Raw genomic sequence first — 24523 nt, forward strand, 5'->3', positions numbered from 1 at the left:
TTAACTCTTTAATATGGTTTACTTCCTGTACTTAAAAAATGTGAGTATAAAGAAAATGCAATGCTGCAGTTAGATATTATGGGGATGTTATAAAATTACCTCTAAGAGTGTCCTTTCCAGCAAGTATTGGGGAAGCTATATTATTTTCCTTATTCCTGGTTTTATTTGTTAGTGTATAGAAAATGCTAGACATTTCCTCAATGCATGTTTATTTATTCTACTTCCTAAGTAAAGGTACTTTTAAAACAGGTTTGGTTGCTTCTTGAAAGATAGTGTTACAGGAACCCTGCCAAAAGTACATCGAACAGGTGCAATTTCTGGACATTCCTTGAAGCAATGTGGTCATCAAATAAGTGGTAAGTTGCGAATTTCTTAGCTACATTTGAGTTAATATTGGATCTCCCTTAGAGCAGCTTTTGCTCAAAGTTTGTACTGCTACAGCCTTTTGGAAGGCATCACTCATAAAGACAGGAGATGCGGCAGTATTCTGGACACAAAAGGGGGACCTATATTCATCTGGACACTTCTGTTGTCTTTATCAATCAACACAACACATGCTTAATGAGCCTTTATTATTTATGAGGCTAGCACTCAAGTGTAAGATTTGCAGAAAATGAATCCAAATAATCGTATCTCCTTGTTTCCAGATAAGAATTGTTAAGAAAACACAAGGGAACATCTCTCTCAGGTTCACTTGAGGGTAATTTTTATATCAGTGATTCTCAACCAGCAGTGATTTTGTCTCTTCCATTAGGGGACATTTGACAATGTCTGGGGACATTTTTGGTGGCTACAACTAGGGAGTACGCTATTAGCATTTACTAAGTAGAGGCCAGAATGTTTGAATGCTGCCCAACGTTCTACAAGGCACAGGGCAGTCCTCCACAGCAAATAATTTTCTGGCCCAAAATGTCAACAGTGCTGACATCAAGAAACTCTGTGATATACCATTAGGCCCAAATTGAAGAACTGAATTCTGCAAATCTTGTTAAGAATAATACTTCTTAAAGGAAACTTGAGGACTAGGATGCTAGAGAACTTTGATTCTAACATCTGAAGCTACTGATGTCTTGGGAAACAGTTTCCAACGCTATCCTAATAAATTGAAGACAAATGAACTATTTCTCAAACATGACTGGGACTGATCAGAAAGTGAAAAGTGCTGAAAAGATTCAACTGATGGGTTGTCAGAATCTTAAAATAACTGTGCTGTTATTCTATGTATGACTATATATCATTACTATTTTATTTTCATTATGCACAATTAATTTTGTAGGTTCAAATTTCAGATGTTTTTAAATTTGTCATCCTTTCCTCCCTCATTGATATCACCCCTTCGCTACATACACACTTTGAGCCTGCTGTTTGCATTCTAACCAGTTATCAAAGGATGGCAATGCCTTCATTATAAATATGGGCCTGACTTAGCCAGTATAATAGGTGTAGTCTACCTGAGGTGGAGTACATTTCTTATTTTAAAAGATCAATTTGTATGTTAATCTAATTTGGTATAAATTATTCGAGTAAGTGCTATTTCTGATTGTTGTATCTTGTAGCTAAATTTAAAGAAAAAGTAATGTTGTGCCTTTCTCAATATTCCTGTTATTGTTAATGTATTCTAAAACTCCATGTTACTCACTTAGCTTGCTTTTAATGTTTTTTTCCCTAACTTCATCATCTTAAAGTGAAAAATTGTTCCCAAGTACATAAAATCTCTACACTCAAGAACAATTCTAGTCAAAAGCATTTAGAGCTTTCATATGAACACTTAAAAACTTTTTATTTGTAAGAGTCCTATCCCAACTCTTAGCCTATTCTTTTCTCACATGCAGAAAAATTGGAAAGAGATTTCATTTCTACAATCTGCAAATTCCTGTGTTTAAGAACCACAGTAAATAATCCACCTCCGTACCACCTCCCTACCCAGCTCAACATATTGTCATATTGTTTTCCTGACAGTTTGTATATTTTCTGTCTTTCCCACCCTTAAATTTAGTTTTATGATTTCAACCATACTTCTTAGATTATGGTTTATTCCACTTTAAAATAAAACTTTAAAAAAGTATATGGTTTATACTTCTGGTTACATTACTTCCTCAACCAAAAGTCTAACTAGGAAATTTGTATCTTTAAAAAAAAGAGCCTAATTTTGCTTCACTGTCTGTGAAAAGAATTATCTATATCTTTTGCAAGTAAGACAAATCTCAATGAAAAAGTTGCTTAAATAGAAGTTAACACTATTTTAAAGCAAGAATGAAAGTGGTTTCATCATGGGTAAACAACAACTCTCCACATCTTGTAATGATTGATCCAGATGCAATTTGTAATCAGACAGGAGAAGTCGAAAGCAGAGAAATAACACTGGGAGAAAGAGAAGCTCCTTCATTCAATGCAAAAGGTCAAAGGCACATCAGTTTCTTTAATAATGCAAACCTCAGCACACATTATCAGTGTCCTCATTATTATTGCCTTATTTCCTACTACTGACTGATAACTTCAACGTGAAATTTACCTGTATTGCTGCATGCATCTTGCAGTTTAAGAAGCAAAGTAACCCAATTTCAAAGCTAGTGCTTTAGGGAAAATATTGGATTGTATTTATTTCAAGCATAGTTTGATAACTTATGGACATAATAAAAATTTTAAATCCCTTAATTAATATAGCAGTTACCAAAACTGGGCTATTATCCTTCTAAACTACCAGCCCAAATGGTAGTGGGTATCTAATCTACCATTAGAAAGAAAATGGACTGTATTTGCTCTATGTATTTTTCTTGTACAGCTTGCCACCGAGACATTTATAAAGGAATTGATATGAGAGGAGTCAATTTTAATGTATCTAAGGTTAGCAGTGTTGAAGAATGCCAGAAAAGGTGCACCAATAACATTCGCTGCCAGTTTTTTTCATATGCCACCCAAACATTTCACAATGCGGAGTACCGGTGAGTACAATTCATGGTGTTTGTTCTTTATATTGGTGCCTCCAGGATTTCACTGTATTCTTCATAACCTCTTTTGTTCTCTAATTAAAAACCAAACAGGGCTTTTGCTCCTAGCCACTTTCCTTATTTACTTATTCTATTTTATTTTTTTATCTTCATTTTTTTTTTTTTTTTTGAAACAGAGTCTCGCTCTGTTGCCCAGGCTGGAGTGCAGTGGCGCAATCTTGGCTCACTGCAACCTCCGCTTCCCGGTTTCAAGCAATTCTCCTTCCTCAGCCTCCCGAGTAGCTGGGACTACAGGTGCCCGCCACCACGCCCGGCTAATTTTTGTATTTTTTGTAGAGACGGGGTTTTATCATGTTGCTCAGGCTGGTCTCGAACTCATGATCTGGTGATCCTCCCACCTCGGCCTCCCAAAGCGCTGGGATTACAGGCATGAGCCATTGCACCTGGCCCTTCATTTTTTAATTAAATAATTCACTTAATTTCGTTTGTTTCTGTACTCTTTTCCCCTGGCATGTAGTTGTACCCCATCTTCAAAGCCTGGCATCCTCGTTTCCTACTTCTCCAAGGCTGATTCTTTCAGGTCTTTCCTGAAATACCATCCCCTCCAAAAGGCCATTTCTGAGCATTCTGTTAAGTCACACTCAGCTCTGTTTATTTCATTCATAGAGCTAATCACAATTTGATATTAACTTGTGAATTTTTCCTTATTTTTAAATCTTATTTTTATTTGCATAGATGTATGGGGTGCAAGTGTAATTTTGTTACCTTGATGTATTGTACAGTGGTAAAGTCTGGGCTTTTGGTATATCCATCACTGGAGTCATGTACATTGTACCCACTAAGCAATTTTTCAACACCCGCCGCCTTCCCACCTCTCTATCACCTTCCCAGTCTCTACTGTCTATCACTCCACTCTCTACTCAATTTTGGTGTCATTTTTCCTGAAGCGAGTAAGTTCCATTTGCCCCACACATAGGCCTTGCTTATAGAATGAGGGTTTAGTGTCACGGTGTCTCCCGCCTCATTCTCACCCTAACTTTCCCTTTACCCCTTTGCGAGGGGAAGGATGTCCATTTGATTAATAATGCACACCCCTAACCCACTCATTATCAGGGTCATTGTTTTTCCACTGTGCATTTGAATACTAACTGTTACCTGCACTGCTTCCTGCCCCTCAAAGTGCAGGAAGCAAAGTAACCTGTTTTCTTCCCATTCAGGAACAATTGCCTGTTAAAGTACAGTCCCGGAGGAACACCTACCGCTATAAAGGTGCTGAGTAACGTGGAATCTGGATTCTCACTGAAGCCCTGTGCCCTTTCAGAAATTGGTAATTGTAGGACTACTTCACTTTGTGATTGTAGTAGGTGGAATAGGAGCCCCCAGAGACGTCCCTGTGCTGAGCCCTGGGACCTGTGCGTGTGTTCCCATAGCTGGCAATGGCGTTTCTGTCAATGGGATTCAGTTAAGGGCTTTGAGATGGGGCGTTTACTCTGGATTTTCTGGACGGGCCCAATGTACTCACAGGGCTGAGTGCTCACAAGGCTAATAAGAAAAAGAGAGAGGCGGAAGGGTCAGAGCCAGGGAGAGAGGTTTGAAGGTCTACACTGCAGAAGGGTCAGAGCCAGGCAGAGAGGTTTGAAGGTCTACACTGCTGGCTTTGAAGGTGGAGGCCCATGAGCCAAGGATTGCAGGTGGCCTCTAGAAGATGAAAAGGGCAAGGAAACAGGTTCCCTGTGGAGCGTCCTGGAGGAACAAGCCCTGCTGATGTCTTCATTTTAGCCCAGTAAGACCCAGTCTCTGGAACAGTAAGATAATAAATTTGTGTTGTTTTTAACCACTAAGTTTGTAGTTATGCCCCTAGAGCAGCAGTTATAGGAAACTAGTACAGTGATATTGTTATAGTTATAGGTACAGTGATATAGGACAGTGATATTGTTATAGTTACACTGGTATAGTTAAAGGTACAGTGATATTGTTATAGGTACAGTGATATAGTCATAGTTACAGGTATAGTGATATCATTATAGTTACAGTGGTATAGTTATAGGTACAGTAATATAGTTATAGGACAGTGATATTGTTATAGTTATAGGACAGTGATATTGTTATAGGTACAGTGATATAGTTATAGGACAGTGATATTGTTATAGGACAGTGATATTGTTATAGTTACACTGGTATAGTTATAGTTAAAGGTACAGTGATATTGTTATAGGTACAGTGATATAGTCATAGTTACAGGTATAGTGATATCGTTATAGTTACAGTGGTATAGTTATAGGTACAGTAATATAGTTATAGGACAGTGATATTGTTATAGTTATAGGTACAGTGGTATTGTTATAGTTATAGGTACAGTGATATTGTAGCAAAACTGTAAGGTCATTTCTTGGTTGTGTCCGTGTGTAGTGAAATGACTCTACCAGAGGTAGGGAAATAAAACTCTGTCATTTCACACATAAAGGTAATTTCAATGGAATTATCCAGAAAATTGCCATGACATTCCACCTCATTTAGCATATCAGGATGTTAATGACAAGATGTTACTAAAAGCAAATCCCTTACGGCCAGTTCTCCGCAGTACTGGCTGCTGGCTCTGTGCCTGGCCCTGTATTGGGTGCTGGGCTAGGATTTCCCTGTGGAAGATTGGGAAGGTTGGTTACAAGGTGTCTATTTTCCTGTCTCCTCTTTGTGACAGCACACCTTCTCCATGGTGTGTGCCAGGTTCACGTGTAATGGTGATTTAATTTTAACGTTCATATTATTTTTTTCCGGGAGAGTTTTTGAAGGCTGCCAGGAGGCAGGACTCGATGCAAACATGCTCTATTCTGTACCCAGCCCTGTTGCTAGAAGGATTTGCTGCACTTACCCAGGGAACAGGCAAGCTCATGCTGTGGCTCTGGGCTGTCACAGCTGCTGTCCACACCTGGGAGAGCACCCTGGATGGCTCATCTGTGTACTTGCTTTCTTGTGAAATTGCATTGAGTTCACATGTGATTTAATCTGATCAAATGGCCTTTACAGACTGATAAAAATCTGGCTGTTTCAGGCAGTGTTTTGAGCTGCTAAGGGCATGGCTTTTCACGGAGTACGTGGTCCCCGTTCCTCAGGGAACACCCAGTAGCCACATGCCTCCTAAACCTAGAGTAGGGCTGTCTCTTGGCCTAACTGCCCAAATGAGATTCCTAAGTTAGGGATGGTCTGTAGTCATCACTACAGATTTGTCCTTAGTTTCACCAAGGATTTTCCTAATTTTACAAACAAAACCCCGAAGGCTCCCAGAAGGAGGGTAGAAGCGAAGGTGCTCGGGGTCACATAGCTGATGAGCTGAACCAGAACTTGACCCTTGGGTCACACAAATTTCACAGTGCTCACTCCCCCTTTTGTTTTTTTAATGGATTTAATGGTGTTTTAAAGGCTCCTGCGTCTCCACACATATGAATGCATTATATTTACAGATTTCCTTCTCTTGCGGTCCATCTTCCTGCATAGATCTTGAGAGATGTCAGGGTAACCACGTTTCTTCAGTTAATTTAACAAAACCATTTGCAACTCTGACATGGAAAATTCCTACCATGTGACTTATTAATTTATCAGTTGAGATGGTAAACATATTTTCAAGCCAAAAGGAGGAGAACTTAAATTGGAAAAAAAAGGTTTTTTTATTTTTATCACCTCTGGGGAAGAAAGTCTGATAAATGAACCTGGTTGATAAAATTGCAATTAGGGGAAGCAACATCATGGTTTCTGTTTGGAGGCTAACCAGATGGCGTACTTGAAATAGAGAATGTCCTAGAAATCAACTGGTTGCTTGGCCAAAATATCTATAAATAGTGCCCAACATATTAGATAGGAAAAGCAAAGTAAAAACAATTTTAACAGGTTAGGACATTGGGCTGAAGTATTGCATATATTTAGTGTCATGTGTGTCCGTGTGAAGAGACCACTAAACAGGCTTTGTGTGAGCAATAAAGCTTTTTAATCACCTGGGTGCAGGCAGGCTGAGTCCAAAAAGAGAGTCAGTGAAGGGAGATAGGGGTGGGAACGTTTTATAGGATTTGGGTAGGTAGTAGAAAATTACATTCAAAGGGGGTTGTTCTCTGGCGGGCAGGGGTGGGGGTCACAAGGTGCTCAGTGGGGGAGCTTCTGAGCCAGGAGAAGGAATTTCACAAGGTAATGTCATCAGTTAAGGCAGGAACCAGCCATTTTCACTTCTTTTGTCATTCTTCAGTTACTTCAGGCCATCTGGATGTATACATGCAGGCTTGGGCCCAGAGGCCTGACATTCCTGTCTTCTTATATTAATAAGAAAAAGAAAACGAAATAGTGGTAAAGTATTGGGGTGGCGAAAGTTTTGGGGGGTGGTATGGAGAGATAATGGGCGATGTTTCTCAGGACTGCTTCTAGCAGGATTAGGGGCTGCATGGGAACCTACAGTGGGAGAGATTGAGCTGAAGGAAGATTTTGTGGTAAGGGGTGATATTGTGGGGTTGTTAGAAGCAGCATTTGTCATATAGAATGATTGGTGATGGCCTGGATACGGTTTTGTATGAATTGAGAAACTAAATGGAAGACACAAGGTCTGAATAAGAGAAGGAGAAAAACAGGTATTAAAGGACTAAGAATTCAGAGGACCCAGGACATCTAATTAGAGAGTGCCTAAGGGGGTTCAGTGTAATTACTTGCTTGGTTGGTGAGTTTTTGGGCTCTATCCTTCAGAGAGTCCTCCTTTTTAAGTTGGAGGCTGAGCTTGGTGAGGTGTGTTTTTAAAAGACCATTAGTCTGTTCTACCTTTCCTGAAGATTGAGGATGGTAAGGGGTATGAAGGTTTTACTGAATACCAAGAGCCTGAGAAACTGCTTGGGTGATTTGACTAATAAAGGCCGGTCCATTATCGGATTGTATAGAGGTGGGAAGGCCAAACCGAGGAATTATGTCTTACAGAAGGGAAGAAATGACCACAGTGGCCTTCTCAGACCCTGAGGGAAAGGCCTCTACCCATCCAGTGAAAGTGTCTACCCAGACCAAGAGGTATTTTAGTTTCCTGCCTCGGGGCATGTGAGTAAAGTCAATTTTCCATTCCTGGGCGGGGGCAAATCCCCAAGCTTGATGTGTAGGGAAGGGAGGGGGCCTGAATAATCCGTGAGAAGTAGTAGAATAGCAGATGGAACACTGAGCAGTTATTTTTTGAGGATAGATTTTTATGATGGAAGGGAAAAGAGAGGTTTTAAGAGGCGGGCTAGCGGCTTGTAACTTACATGGAAGAGTTTCTGAAATGATGACAGAATAGAATGGGCCTCTGAGGCTGGAAGGAGATATTTTCCTTGGTCCAAGAACTATTTGCCTTGTGTGGGAAGAGACTGATAGGTGGAAGTTTCAATGGGGGTGTAGATGGGAGTGACCAATGAGGAGGTAAAACTGGCCGTGAGGGATAGAGGTTGGAATGCTGTCTGCTTTTTTAGCTACCTTATCAGCATAGGCATTGCCCTGAGCAATGGGTCTGATGCCTTTTGATGGCCCTTGCAGTGAATGACTTCAGCTTCCTTTGGAAATAAAAGAAGAGTTTTATTAAACTCTTGAGAAGAGTTTTTATTAAAGAGGCATTGATGATGGAGGACCCTTGCATAGTGAGGAAACCTCTTTCTGCCCATATAAGAGCATGGTGGTGCAGGATATGGAAGGCATATTTAGAGTCAGTATAAATATTGACGCATAGTTCCTTTGCAAGAGTGAGGGTCTGAGTTAAGGCAATAAGTTCAGCTTGCTGAGAGGTAGTGGAGCGGGGCAGAGCAGTAGCCTCAATGATAGATGTGGAAGATACTATAGCATAGCCTGCCTTTACTGGTGTGTGGCAGTTAGGCCTGGTGGAACTGCCATCAATAAACCAAGTGTGATCAGGGTAAGGAACAGGAAAGAAGGAAATATGGGGAAATGGAGTGGATGTCAGGTGGATCAGAGAGATACAGTCATGGGGGTAGGGGCCAGCCTAAAACAGTAAGGTCAAGTTGTTTGGACAGAAAGGCTACAGGGTGCAGTCCTGGCTCTTGTGTAAGAATTTTGACTGCACGGCCCTGTACTTTGGCTGTGTGTAATGAAAAGGGTTGGGATGAGTAGGGAGAGCTAGTGTGGGAGCAGCTTCTAGGGCTGTTTTTAAGGAATGGCCAGAGGAGTGGCTAAAGGATTTAGGATATATGGGGTCAGCTAGCTTTGCTTTTGTGAGTTTATATAATGGTTTAGTCAGGATGGTAAAACTAGGTATCCAAAGGCGGAAGTGCCTAATCATGCCTAGGAAGAAAAGGAGTTGTTTTGTAGAAGGGGTTGGGGTTTGGGAGATTAGCCAGACACTATCAGCAGGGAGAGCACGTGTGTTTTCATGAAGAATTATGCCGAGATAGGTAATGGATGAGGAAGAAATTTGGGCTTGACTGAAGTAATGGGGGCTGTCCGCGAAGCCTTGCAGCAGTACAGCCCAGTTAAGTTGCTGAGGCTGATGGGTCAGTCCAAGTGAAAGCGAAGAGAGGCTAGGATGAAGGGTTCAACGGAATAGTAAAGAAAGCATGTTTGAGATCCAGAACAGAATAATGGGTTGTGGGGGGAGGTATCGAGGATAGGAGAATATATGGCTTTGGTTCCATGGGGTGGGTAGGCAAGACAATTTGGTTAATAAGGCGCAGATCCTGAACTAACCTGTAAGGCTTGTCTGGTTTTTGGACAGGTAAAATGGGGGAATTGTAAGGAGAGTTTATAGGCTTCAAAAGGCCACACTGTAACAGGTGAGTGATAACAGGCTTTAATCCTTTTAAAGCATGCTGTGGGATGGGATATTGACATTGAGTGGGGTAAGGGTGATGAGGTTTTAATGGGATGGTAAGGGGTGCATGATCAGTTGCCAAGGAGGGAGCAGAGGTGTCCTATACTTGTGGATTAAGGTAGGGACACACAAGGGGAGGATGTGAAGGAGGCTTTGAACTGGGGAAAAGGGTGGCAATGAGGTGTGGCTGTGGCCTAAGAACAGTCAGGGAAGCAGATAATTGAGTTAAAATGCCTCGACCTAGTAAGGGAGCTGGGCAGGTGGGGATAACTAAAAAGGAGTGCATAAAAGAATATTGTCCAAGTTGGCACCAGAGTTGGGGAGTTTTAAGAGGTTTAGAAGCCTGGCTGTCAATACCTACAACAGTTATGGAGGCAAGGGAAACAGGCCCTTGAAAAGAACATAATGTGGAGTGGGTAGCCTCTGTATTAATTAAGAGGGGGACGGATTTACCCTCCACTGGGGTTTGAGGGCTGGAATCTAATTTTTGGAGTTTTTTTTTTTTTTAAATGTCAGGAGCTGAGTGGGTGATAAAATGCATATTGAGAATAAGACGGCCTTCTGGCCCTTCTGGGTCTAGGGCTGTAAAGCGTCTCAGGGTTGCTGCCAAATGGGCCATGAACTGGGCTGGGTTTTTCATATTTGATGAAAAAGAGCCTAAACACTAACTGATTTGGGAGAGGTCGGATAAAGAAAAAGGAGCATTAATCTTGACTATGCCTTTAGCTCCAGCCACCTCTTTAAGAGGAAATTGTTGGGCAGGTGGGGGAGGGCGAGTCACGGAATGAAACTGTAAGCTGGACTGGGTGTGAGAAGGGGAGGTGATAGAAGGATTATAGGGTGGAGGAGCAGAGGCTGAGGAAGAATTAGGACCTGGCTTGGCCTGGCAAGGAGTGGCCTGGGGAGGAGGGGAGAGGTCAGATGGGTCCATAGAAAAGGAAGATTGGAAAGACTCAGCAATGCTTGGGGTTGGGATTGAGGGGACAGACGGGAGGGAAAGAAGGAAGATTTGGGATGAGTTGCATTGGGAATAGAGACTAGGGAGGGACCGATGTGTAAAAGAATGCCTGGACGTCAGGCACCTCAGACTGTTTGCCCATTTTACGACAAGAATTATCTAGATCTTGTAGGATGGAAAAATTGAAAGTGCCGTTTTCTGGCTATTTGGAACCATTGTCGAGTTTGTATTGGGGTTAAGCAACATTGCAGAAGAAAATAAGGTATTTAGGTTTTACGTCAGGTGTGAGTTGAAGAGGTTTTAAGATCTTGAGAACATAAGCTAAGGGAGAAGAAGGAGGAATGGAGGGTGGAAAGTTGCCTATAGTGAAGGAGGCAAGCCCAGAGAAAAGAGAGGGTAGAGACATGGAGAGAAGGGGTGGCGGTGCTTGCTCCCCAGGAAAGTGGTGCTTGCCACTAAGGGTGAAGGATCAAGGCAGGCATTTGCGCGGTGATCAGATACTTCTGAAACGTGGATGAATAATCAAGCAGGTGTCCCTGCAGTGATTAAACACCAAGGGAAGACTATCTTCCCGAGTCCATGACTGGCACCAGAGTTTTGGGTTCACGGAGAAAACGCGTCTCCTCTGTCTCTACCAGAAAATGAAAGGAATTGAAATTAAGAGAAGAGAGAGATTGAAGGATGGCACCAAGATTGAAAGGAGAAAGAGGTTGAGGAATAGGGAGAGAGGTTGGATAAGAGAGTAAAAAGAGGCCGCTTACCCAATTTAAAATCGGTGAGTTGTTCCTTGGGCTTGTTGGTCTGAGGACCAGAGGTCATAGGTGGATCTTTCTCACGGAGCAAAGAGCAGGAGGACAGGGGATTGATTTCCCAAGGGAGATCCCCTGATCTGAGTCACAGCACCAAATGTCACGTGCGTCCATGTGAAGAGACCACTAAACAGGCTTTGTGTGAGCAATAAAGCTTTTTAATCACCTGGGTGCAGGTAGGCTGAGTCTGAAAAGAGAGTCAGTGAAGGGAGATGGGGTGGGGCCGTTTTATAGGATTTGGGTAGGTAGTAGAAAATTACAGTCAAAGGGGGTTGTTCTCTGGCGGGCAGGGGTGGGGGTCACAAGGTGCTCAGTGGGGGAACTTCTGAGCCAGGAGAAGGAATTTCACAACGTAATGTCATCAGTTAAGGCAGGAACCAGCCATTTTCACTTATTTTGTGATTCTTCAATTACTTCAGGCCATCTGGATGTATACATGCAGGCTTGGGCCCAGAGGTCTGACATTTAACATGGATAAATGTAAAGTTCTTAGAATCATACATACACATTGGAAAAGATGGGGCTTAGTAGCACTTTATAAGAAGACTTGAAGGATGTTTGAGAATCCACTATGAAACTGCTGAAAATACTAAGAAAATTTAATTCTTATGTATATAAATAATGTGTCTGTTTTACATGAATCCCTTCTATCGAGTTTGGTATTTTAATACGGCATATATTGTTTTTTCATAGTAGATTTAACATTTTTGATATCTAATTTAGATAACATAAAATTAATCCTTTGAAAGTGTACAACTCAGTGGTTTTTAGTATATCCACCTGATTGCACAACAATCACCACTATCTAGTTCCAGAACATTTTTATTACCACGAAAGAAAGGCTGTATCCAGGCCAGGCATGGTGGCTCACGCCTGTAATCCTAGCACTTTGGGAGGCTGAGGCGGGTGGATCACGAGGTCAGGAGATTGAGACCATCCTGGCTAACACGGTGAAACCCTGTCTCTACTAAAGATACAAAAAAATTAGCCAGGCGTGGTGGCAGACGCCTGTAGTCCCAGCTACTTGGGAGGCTGAGGCAGGAGAATGGCGTGAACCCGGGAGGCGGAGCTTGCAGTGAGCCAAGATTGCGCCACTGCACTCCAGCCTGGGTGACAGAGCGAGACTCCGTCTCACAAAAAAAAAAAAAATTAAAAAAAATTAAAAAAAAAGAAAGGCTGTATCCATTGGCCGTCTTTCTCCATTCCCTACGCCTCCAATCCCCTGGTAACCACTCATCTACTTTCCATGTCGGTGGACTTGACTCTTCAGGACATTTTACATAAATGGAATCATGCAGTGCAGCACATTTTGCATCTGGCTTTTTTCACTTGGTGTGTTTTCAAGGCTCATTCGTACTCTAGCATATATCAGTACTTTGTTCCTATTTAGGACTAAATAATATTCTATTGTATGAATAAAACATATTTTGTTTATATACTTAGTTTGATGAACACTTGAGTTGTTTCTGGATTTTTTTTTTTTTTTTGCCTCTTATGAATCATGCTGCTATGGACAACAGTTTTTGTGTAGGCATGCATTTTAAATTCTCTTATGTATGTACTTAGGATTAAAATTGCTGGATCATAGGGTAACTCCATGTTTAACTTTTTGATGAATTGCCAAACTGTTTTTGAGAGCAACTACACAATTTTACATTCTTACCAGCAACAATTGAGGGCTTCAATCTCTCTACAACCTTAACAACGCTTGTTATTATCTTTTTTATTATTGCCTTTCTAGGCAGTGTGAAGTGGTGTCTCACTGTGGTTTTGATATGCATTTCCCTAATGACTAATAATGTTGTGTATCTTTTCATGTGCTTATTTTCAATTTGAATAAATTCTTTGGGAAAATCTCTGTTTAAATCCTTTAGGCATTAAAAATAATTGGGTTATTTTGTTTTCATTGTTGAGTTGTATGAGCTCTTTATATACTCTGGATACTACACTCTTATAACATATATTATTTTCAAAAATTTTCTGTGCATCTGCAGGTCATCTTTTCACTTTACTGATAGTGTTCTTTGAAGCACAAGAGTTTTTAAACTTGATGAAATCCAGTTTGGCTTTATTCTTGCATGTGCTTTACCTAAAACGCCAAAACCTAATTCGTGGTTATGAAGATTTTTGTTTATGATTTGTTCTTAGAGGTTTATAGTTTTAGCTCTTACATTTAGGCATTTGATGCATTTTGAATTAAATTTTGTATATGGTGTAAAGTAGGAATCCAACTTAATTCTTGCATGTGGATATTCAGTTATTCCATTGTCTTGAAACCCTTTTCAAAATCAATTGTCTATAAATGTAAGAGTTTATTTTTGGACCATCAGTTCTATCCCAATGACCTATATGTCTATCCTAATGCCAGTTACACACAGTCTTGATTACCATAACTTTGTAGTAAGTTTTGAACTCAGACAGTCTGAGTGCTTTTATTTTGTTCTTTTTCAAGATTAATTTGGTTATTCTGGATCTTTTGCATTTCCATATGAATTTTAGGATGGTTGTCAATTTCTGCAACAAAAAGGCAGCAGGATTTTGATAAGAGAGTGCATTGAATCTGTAGACCAATGAGTATCAATAGAATTATGTGTTATCAAATTTAGTAAACTACATAAATGATATGAACACGACTAAAATAAAACTAAGATATAAGATCATATTAATGTAATGATAATAAAAGTGGATTGTCTCCTGTTCTAATTTTAATGGGCACAAGGCATTTTTGTTAACCACTTCTTATTAAAGAATTTTTTTATAATATTCAGGAAAATACAACAAAAAACCCTTACATTCCTAAGGCCTCAGAGTCAGAGTAATATAAAGGAAATGTAAACACATGCTGAGTAATGCAAACATTTGGCAATGGTGGTGACTGGAGCTGGGAGCACAGCTTTTATTTCTCTGAAATAGGAATTTGCCCCTTAGACCAATTTTGCCTTCCTCTAAATGGCAAACAGTTTGGAGATATTTTACAGGACATTTTTTCACTTGAGATGTTTAGTACTATGAATAATAAAGTCACAATTTTTGTTAACTATGGTGACAAAATACAAGCAAATTTAGCCTCGTGTCATTTCCTAAGGAACATCTTCTCTTTGTGAGTTCACAGGTTGCCACATGAACATCTTTCAGCATCTTGCGTTCTCAGATGTGGATGTTGCCAGGGTTCTCACTCCAGATGCTTTTGTGTGTCGAACCATCTGCACCTATCACCCCAACTGCCTCTTCTTTACATTCTATACAAATGCGTGGAAAATCGAGTCACAAAGGCGAGTATGCATGGGGAGCACTTGCTGCTGTACTTTCATCACTTTTATACTCTGAGTTCTTCAAAGTTTCGTTCATTTTCCTCAAAACACTTGAACCTGCAGTTTAAGTAGGTACTGTTCTGCCAGGTGCAGATTAGTTAAGAGATTAGCGGACTTCTCTGCCTGTCTTCTCTTACTTTAAAACAAATGTTACCATTGAATCAAGGAAGCAATAGCCATGAGAAGAAAAGGATCTGACGCCTTTGAATGAAGATTGAAAACATGATCTTCATATTTTGTATTAGCTTGGAGTAAAATCCACTCGCTGGCAGTATATCCCTTAAGCTTGTTGCCTCTTCTCTTTGTTTCAGAAACTAGAGCCCTGTTTATTCTGATCAAGGCTGTGGCCCACTGTCTTTATCTCAGATAACCCACCCTCTTCTACACACATCATGGAGCTAAGAGAAGGGTGTCTAGTTATGTAATATCATCGGCAGCATAAATTCCCAGAATTTGTTCTTTGATTTTTTTGTTTGTTTGTTTTTCCAGTTAGAAGGTGGAACTTCATCATTGTCCTCTTTTCAGGTTGTCTGTGCCTATTAGTTTTCTCCAGAGGGAGTCGTGGCTTGATTTACATTTAATCTCTGCAATTTATTAGAGTCCTGTAGTCGGATTTACTTTGAAGAGAGTTTCCCAGAAGAATAAAATTTGCCGAGTTGCTTTCTGGGTGTGAGCTACTTTTGTATTTGCCTAATGCCTTTAACGCAAATTCATTTCTTTCTCTCTTGCTTTTTTTAAAAAAAAAATAGAAATGTTTGTCTTCTTAAAACATCTGAAAGTGGCACACCAAGTTCCTCTGCTCCTCAAGAAAACACCATATCTGGATATAGCCTTTTAACCTGCAAAAGAACTTTACCTGGTAATGTGACTTGATAATAATATTACATAAAATGTAACCTATTTCATGACTTTTAATAGCAACAGTGATAAAACAATCCTCAAGGTAACAGAAACTTGTGTAAATGTCGTTCATTGCTTTTCTCATTTGATATCTTTTTGTGTTTATAATTGACACAGAACCCTGCCATTCTAAAATTTACCCAGGAGTTGACTTTGGAGGAGAAGAATTGAATGTGACTTTCGTTAAAGGAGTGAATGTTTGCCAAGAGACTTGCACAAAGATGATTCGCTGTCAGTTTTTCACTTATTCTTTACTCCCAGAAGACTGTAAGGAAGAGAAGTAAAGGAAATTTTATTTTTCAAAGACAGTCGACATGACCATTTCATATTCTCTTTCCTCCTGTGAAAGCTTACTCTTTCTACTGTTCATTTCATCTAGGTGTAAGTGTTTCTTAAGATTATCTATGGATGGTTCTCCAACTAGGATTGCGTATGGGACACAAGGGAGCTCTGGTTACTCTTTGAGATTGTGTAACACTGGGGACAGCTCTGGTGAGTAACCTCACTTTTTCGTGGAATTATAAGGAATGTCTGTCATGTTGATAGTTTGCTTAGTCTTAAGGAATTATGTGTCTTGTTCTCCTTGGATAGAAGGGACTTTGATTCACTTTTAATTCCAACCATTAGTGTCAACACTCTCTTTTCAGTCTGCACAACAAAAACAAGTGCACGCATAGTTGGAGGAACAAACTCTTCTTGGGGAGAGTGGCCCTGGCAGGTAAGCCTGCAGGTGAAGCTGACGGCTCAGAGGCACCTGTGTGGAGGGTCACTCATAGGACACCAGTGGGTCCTCACTGCTGCCCACTGCTTTGATGGGTAAGTGTTGGATGCATCTCATCCAGAGTCTTATCTTGGCTTTTCATTTTGAAGGATCTGTGATCAGCTGCTTCACCGCCATGTGACTTTATGAATAGAGACGTGTTAAAGCGGGGATGGTATTCACAACATTTAACTAGTAGGATCCAAGCACTGACCAATCTGACCATTAGAACAGAGTGTGGTCTCTGCACAGGACTAATGGCCCTGGGTGGGTCTTCCCCCACAGAAAGAGAAACGAAGACAATACCCCACTCCTCCAACCCACCACCCACCACCAATCCCACCACCAATTGCAACACCAATCCCACCACCAATCCCGCCACCCACCACCAATCCCACCACCAATCCTGCCACCCACCACCAATCCCGCCACCCACCACCAATCCCACCACCAATCCTGCCACCCACCACCAATCTCACCACCAATCCCACCACCCACCACCAATCCAACCACCAATCCTGCCACCCACCACCAATCCCACCAATCCCACCACCCACTACCAATCCCACCACCAATCCCGCCACCAATCCTGCCACCAATCTGCCACCCACGACCAATCCCACCACCAATCCTACCACCCACCACTAATCCCACCACCAATCCCATCACCCACCACCAATCCCACCACCCATCCCACCCCACCACCCGCCACCCATCCCACCACCCATCCCACCACCCACCACCAATCCCACCACCCACCACCAATCCCACCACCCATCCCACCACCAATCCCACCACCCACCACCAATCCCACCACACATCCCACCAACCGCCACCAATCCCACCACCAATACCACCACCCATCCCACCAACCACCACCAATCCCACCACCCATCCCACCACCCATCCCACCACTCATCCCACCACCAATCCCACCACCCACCACCCACCCCACCACCCATCCCACCACCCACCACCCACCCCACCACCCATCCCACCACCCACCACCCACCCCACCACCCATCCCACCACCCACCACCAATCCCACCACCAATCCCACCACCCATCCCACCACCCATCCCACCACCCACCACCAATCCCACCACCCATCCCACCACCAATCCCACCACCCATCCCACCACCCACCACCAATCCCACCACCCGCCACCCATCCCACCACCCATCCCACCACTCATCCCACCACCAATCCCACCACCCACCACCCACCCCACCACCCATCCCACCACCCACCACCCATCCCACCACCCATCCCACCACCCATCCCACCACCCATCACCCATCCCACCACCCATCCCACCACCAATCCCACCACCCACCATCAATCCCACCACCCATCCCACCCCCAATCCCACCACGCATCCCACCACCCCCCACCAGTCCCACCACCAATCCCACCACTTGCCACCCATCCCACCACTCATCCCACCACCAATCCCACCACCCACCACCCACCCCGCCACCCATCCCACCACCCACCACCCATCCCGCCACCCATCCCGCCACCAATCCTGCCACCCATCCCGTCACCCATCCCACCACGAATCACACCACCCACGACCAATCCCACCACCAATCCCACCACCCATCCCACCACCAATCCCACCACTAATTCCACCACCCATCCCACCACCCACCACCCATCCCACCACCCATCCTGCCACCCATCCCGCCACCCATCCCGCCACCCATCCCACCACCCACCACCCATCCCATCACCCATCCCACCACCCATCCCACCACCAATCTCACCACCAATCCCACCACCAATCCCACTACCCATCCCACCACCCATCCCTCCACCAATCCTGCCACCCATCCCTCCACCAATCCTGCCACCCATCCCTCCACCAATCCTGCCACCAATCCCGCCATCCACCACCCATCCCACCATTAATCCCACCACTCACCCCCAATCCCACCACCACCCAATCCCACCACCACCAACCACCAATCCCACCACCACCCACCACCAATCCTGCCACCAATCCCTGAGGTGTTCTTCAAAGACTTATTTGTCAGGCCCATAGAAATGTTACTTCTTGCTCTTTGATTCATAAATATACTAAGTAATAATAATTTTTAAAAGTGAGAGTTTCGTACTCTGTATATTTCAATGTATATAATTTGATCTATTTCAATTTTATTGGTCAAATAGTAGACATGTTAGGTAAATCTTAAAACACTGAGGCTTTGGAGTTAGACAGAACATGGCTTGAGTGACAGCTTTGCTGCTTATTAGAGGTGTGGCCCTAGAAGATTTGTAAATCTCTCTGAGCTTTATTTTATCTAAAATATGAATAATAAAAGTACCGAATTTGTAACGTTATTGGGAGGATTAAGTGACACATTTAAAATGCTTAGTACTGTGTGTAGAACATGAACACTATTCAAAAAATGTAAACTACGATTTCTATATTCAATAAGAAATGTAGAAATGGACAAAGCATATAAAAAGCAAAAGAAATACTAGAAGACACTTGATTTTTCTCAAAAATAAACACAAAGTATTTTTGTTTTAGTGAAATTCATGCTTAGGTGCTGTATACTAGGATTTAACATACTGCCGCCAAAATATAGCAGTCGGTGGTACACGTGGGTGGAGCAAGACCCCTCCACCTTGTCACCATGTGAAGGGGCTCTGCCATACATGACCTTGCATGTGGTTTTAAGGTGGTTGGCCTGGAAGAAAAGGCCCAAGATGGGAAATAGTAGGTGCCTTTTTTACTAAGTGCACTCCAATTTGGGACCAAGAATTTTCATGCTTGAAGGCTCAGTATTGTGAGTTTATAAGAGATAATGGACATAAAAGTGTAATGATTTCATTGAAAAAAAAAAGGCCACTTTGCACCTGAGATCTCCATCATTTTTTCTAGAATTTTGGGCACACATGCCTTGCACTGCTTGGTGATGATAAAGATTTCCAGATCTTTGCACAGAATAAGGCTTTGCTTTAGATCGTAAATTTGGATGTGCTTAGTATACATTCATCTTTTAAAGAATCTATTTAAATTTTCACACTTTCCAAAATACATTTTATTTATATATTTATTTAATTTATTTATTTTTTGAGATAGAGTCTCTCTCTGCCGCCCAGGCTGGAGTGCAGTGGCACAATCTCGGTTCACTGCAGCCTCCGCCTCCCAGGTTCAAGTGATTTCTCCTGCCTCAGCCTCCTGAGTAGCTGGGATTACAGGCGCCCGCCACCACACCTGGCTAATTTTTGTATTTTTAGTAGAGACGGGATTTCACCATGTTGGTCAGGCTGGTCTCAAACTCCTGGCCTCAAGTGATCCACCCACCTCGGCCTCCCAAAGTGCTGGGATGACAGGTGTGAGCCACTGTGCCCAGCTGTATAGACATATTTTAAACAACACTAAAGTCCTCCTACTCTGCCTAATTAGAAGAGCATTAGAAGATCAGCCTGACTTCTTGATAGTTCTGAATTTAGTGGAGCAATGAGGTTCAGCTTTGGTGAATGAGCTTAATTTTCCATGATAAATTGCTAGTCTCTTCCCACTACAGTGTCTCTCAAAAATGGGACAGCAACATTCTTTTTGTTTTCACTTGCAGTGAGCATGATGCAATTACATAAATGTACATTTTTCAATTTGTTAAATAGAATCTTCAGAGATTCACTACTGCCACTGTTGGTGATGAAAAATTACCAGAAGGAGGAATTAGGTGGGAGAAAATACGTCCTATGTAGTATTTCCTTCCTAGTTCTCTTTGAAAGAGAGTGATAGGAAAAAGGAACAATGTTGAAGGAAGGCCTTCCCAGTTTCAAACAGGTATTTATTTTTCTCTCCTAGGCTTCCCTTACTGGATGTTTGGCGCATTTATAGTGGCATTTTAAATCTGTCAGACATTACAAAAGAAACACCTTTCTCACAAATAAAAGAGATTATTATTCACCAAAACTATAAAGTCTCAGAAGGGAATCATGATATCGCCTTGATAAAACTCCAGGCTCCTTTGAATTACACTGGTATGTAGCGTATGTAAGAAGGTGGATAGCAGAATTGTACTGGTTGATATTTTCATATCAATTGGAACAAGAGGGCAGATCTAGAGAGACTGTCGTTTTCTGACTGGTGGACTTGAGGGAAAGGTGAGGGTTGCATGGGAAGTGAAGACCCCACAACATGCCATGAAATCTCTTCTACTTAAAGAGCAAGAAATGTGAATTAGTTCTTTCAGGGAAGAATATAACTGCGTGCAGGTGATGGAAATAGTGGGCATAGGAAATGTCTGTGCCGTCTGAGAGGCACTGGGCTTGCTTTGACAAGAGTAGCAGAACTGTCATTGCTTTGGGCTTAGGGATATTAGAATATGTGAGGGCAAGTGGGATCAGATATCTACTTCCAGGTATAATTTGGGTAGGAAAGAGACTGATGCAGAAAGAAGCCCTGGAAAGGCCAGAGCATCGTGATCAGAGGTGTTGCCTTTGGAGGTTCATTGCTGCCAGGAGCTGAATACCCACTGTATCCGATAACATTAATGGTCAGGCATGGTGGCTCACACCTGTAATCCCAACACCTTGGGATGCCCAGGTGGGAGGATTGCTTGAGGCCAGGAGTTTGAGACCAGCTTGGGCAACACAGTGAGACCCTGTCTCTACATAAAATTAGAAAAGAAAAACAATTAACTGGATGTGGTGGTGTGCACCTGTAGTCCCAGCTAGTCAGGAGGCTGAGACAAGAGGATCACTTGAGCCCAGGAGGTCAAGGCTGTAGTGAGCCAAGATCGTGCCACTGCACACAAACAATTATGTGACCTCAGGCAAATTGCTTTACGTCTTTACACGTCTAATCTCCTCATCTGTAAAGTGAGGATGATAATTTCTTCCTGGGTTTTTTGTAATAATGAATACATTAAAGCACTTCATATCTGGAGCAGTGAAGACACCCTGCTATGACTATTAAGGACAGTATACATGGAATAAGACGCAGGAACTTCTAAATGCTTTTGACCGTAGATTTAGGTTCTGAGTGTTAAGAATTTAACTCAGGAAATTGTAACACCAAAAATGTCATGTGAAAAATGGTGGTGGCAAATTTTCTTGAATCATTAGCCTTAGAAGTTGGGCAGAAAGCAAAAAAGTTATTCTTGGTGCTACTCTATAGAAAGAGAAGACAGATAAAGAAAAAGATGTATTTTAAAGTCTATATCCATAACTTTATTTGACCAAACTCTAATTTAAAAATTATGTTTCAGAATTCCAAAAACCAATATGCCTACCTTCCAAAGGTGACACAAACGCAATTTATACCAACTGTTGGGTAACCGGATGGGGCTTCTCGAAGGAAAAAGGTAAGCATGACTCTTTAAATATTGCTTCTAGAGCAAGTCTCACATGTTGAAATACATGGAGTGGGTTGTTTTAATTGGCTTCTGTCTGAAATTATATCTAAACTCTTTATCTTTCCTATTTATTCCCAAATATTTATTCAGTTATTCTTAAAAAATGTATTTTTGCTTTGGCTTGAAAAAAAAATTTAGGGAGACTTTTAAGCATCTTACTTCATTATAAAGATCATTTGCTTGACTTTGCATGAAGCAGATTGGGCCCATCTAGAGCTGACAAACCTGTGCAAGACCATCCGGTCCTCAGTGTTAGTAGCGTTCCCGTCTCCCAAAACCATGTTCTCCCTTGACGCTAATGGCCGGGAGCACAGGCAGGTGTGTCGTCTCACTGTGGAGAATAATATTTGTGTCATTCTTTACAGAAGAAGGTAGCTTGCCAAACTCTCTCCATCTTTCCCGATTCAGTCCTTTGTTCAAGTAATTCACATTTTTAGATTTTTTACTGGTAATCTGAGACAAGAAATTTAAAGTAATCTTCACTAAGCCATGAAAGCTCCCAACACTTTTCTCCATGAGAGACGCTCACCTGCATTTATTCAAAAACAAAAGACCCCTCTGTTGCCAAAGCTTGGAGGGCTTTTCAGAAACAATATAGTTTTAAATTATAATTTTGAATATATAAAACAAAAAAATGAAAAGTGAGAGCTTCCAGGCTTTGGATTGTTGTAGGTGATAAATATAAAATGGGATTTCTGGGGGACTGCTGCTGAGATGAGGGGATGGCAGAAAACATGGAAGCAAGGTCTCTGGTCAGCCCAGGGTGCTGGGCTTGTCCCAACACCACTTAGGCAGTAAGAGGACAGTATAGGGCGCCGTCTCTCTCCCTCTTCCTCTGTGTGTGTGTGTGTAACACTATCTTCCCAATTTTTACTATTTGTATTCAAAGATAAGGTCCTTATGAAAAATACACTGCTCTGATTCACTTTAAAACTTGTGTCCATATTTATTATTTATTGTGTTTCTTCTCTCTGAAGTTATATATTGGTTACTCACAGGTGAAATCCAAAATATTCTACAAAAGGTAAATATTCCTTTGGTAACAAATGAAGAATGCCAGAAAAGATATGAAGATTATAAAATAACCCAACGGATGGTCTGTGCTGGCTATAAAGAAGGGGGAAAAGATGCTTGTAAGGTAATGCATGAGATTGTGAAGACACAATAGGCTGCTTGAGAAAATTCATTTCAAAATATATTTTCCAGTAGCATAATTTCTCATAGTTTTTAAAAAATTCAGAGACAAATGATCTGATAAATTGATAAGAACTTCTAACAAATTGAATATATATAATACATATTTATATTATTTATGATATATGTCACAATCTGTGCATGTGCTAATCTAAGAGGGGCAAATATACATACAAAAATTGTGCTAAAATATAAAAACATTAGACTTCTTTGTCATTGGGATGATGATATCGAGATTTCTTTGTTAGATTTATTTCAGATAGAAGAGGGGATACAAAAAATGCAGGCACATGAGATACTTGGAGAACTTTAAAGAGTGTGTTTGTGTTTGTGTATGTGTGTGTGTGTGTGTCTGGCAAGCAAGATCTTGCACACACACACAGCACTTTGGGAGGCTAATGCAGGTGGATCACTTGAGCCTAGGAATTTGAGACCAGTCTGGGCAATCTGATGAAACCCATCTCTACAAAAAAAATACAAAAGTATCTGTGTGTGTGTGTGTCGCTGTGTAGTGGACTAGAGAATTTTAGAGGCAGTCACTTATTTGAATCTCATTGTCGTAACTCTACCATTTTATTTTTCCACTGTGACTCAGGGAGATTCAGGTGGTCCCTTAGTTTGCAAACACAACGGAATGTGGCGTTTGGTGGGCATCACCAGCTGGGGTGAAGGCTGTGCCCGCAGGGAGCAACCTGGTGTCTACACCAGAGTCGCTGAGTACGTGGACTGGATTTTAGAGAAAACGCAGAGCAGTGATGGAAAAGCTTGGATGCAGTCACCAGCATGAGAAGCAGTCCAGAGTGTAGGCGATTTTTACAACCTGAATTCAAGTCAAATTCTGAGCCTGGGGGTCCTCATCTGCAAAGCATGGAGAGTGGCATCTTCTTTGCATCCTGTCATAGGGACAAAAGACACAGTGCACTCAGAGCTGCTGAGGATAATGTCTGGCTGAAGCCCGCTTTCAGCACGCCATAACCGGGAGCTGACAATGCAAGGTCGCAACTGAGAGCTCCATGATTGTGTGTTGTGAAATAAAATGGTAAAAGATCACAATTAGCAAGTGTTTTCTTCTGGTTGTGAAACAGAACTGAAAGTAAGTGGTCGAGGTTCCAGCACAGTTCCTGGGATCCCTCTAATTGGACTGCTTCCTCTGGAACTCAGTATATCTCAAAGATGTAATTTCCTCTCCATGCTGCACCTGGTTGGCCACTGAAACCCACTATTGTCTGCTTCACTTGTGGCAAACAGCTAGCGGGCTTGGGTTTTGTTCTGCTGAGTGGAAGGGAGAACACCCACTTTTATAAGAAAGATGGGTTACCTGAACCCATCAGGCACCTTTGCCTCTTGGCCTCCTAACTTTGCTACCAGAGCATGGCTAGGAGGGTCCAGGCTGCATGTGCTGAGGAGCTCGAGGGGCTGCAGCATTGCACAGCCTTCATGGCAGGCAAGG

At 42.0% G+C, this 24523-nt stretch overlaps 1 protein-coding gene across 5 annotated transcripts in view; it reads left to right on the top strand.

Moving 5' to 3' along the window:
- KLKB1 (kallikrein B1) overlaps positions 1–24126 on the top strand; it is a 42472-nt gene extending 18346 nt beyond the window's left edge. For 4 of the 5 annotated variants that reach the window (XM_063664386.1, XM_054484233.2, XM_063664385.1 and 1 more), the window contains 12 exons: positions 250–356; positions 2783–2942; positions 4166–4275; positions 14639–14798; positions 15587–15696; positions 15855–16017; positions 16117–16229; positions 16385–16553; positions 20328–20503; positions 21733–21828; positions 22878–23017; positions 23669–24126. In XM_063664386.1, the coding sequence (XP_063520456.1) occupies positions 250–356; positions 2783–2942; positions 4166–4275; positions 14639–14798; positions 15587–15696; positions 15855–16017; positions 16117–16229; positions 16385–16553; positions 20328–20503; positions 21733–21828; positions 22878–23017; positions 23669–23860 (1696 nt within the window). In that variant the 3' untranslated portion in view covers positions 23861–24126. Of the gene's footprint in view, positions 1–249; positions 357–2782; positions 2943–4165; positions 4276–14638; positions 14824–15580; positions 15697–15854; positions 16018–16116; positions 16230–16384; positions 16554–20327; positions 20504–21732; positions 21829–22877; positions 23018–23668 lie in introns of those variants that run through there. The other variant, XM_054484236.2, reaches the window with a different exon arrangement.
- The last annotated feature ends 397 nt before the right edge of the window (positions 24127–24523 follow it).

Source organism: Pongo pygmaeus, chromosome 3, assembly GCF_028885625.2.
Source record: "Pongo pygmaeus isolate AG05252 chromosome 3, NHGRI_mPonPyg2-v2.0_pri, whole genome shotgun sequence".
Taxonomy (NCBI): Eukaryota; Metazoa; Chordata; class Mammalia; order Primates; family Hominidae; genus Pongo; species Pongo pygmaeus.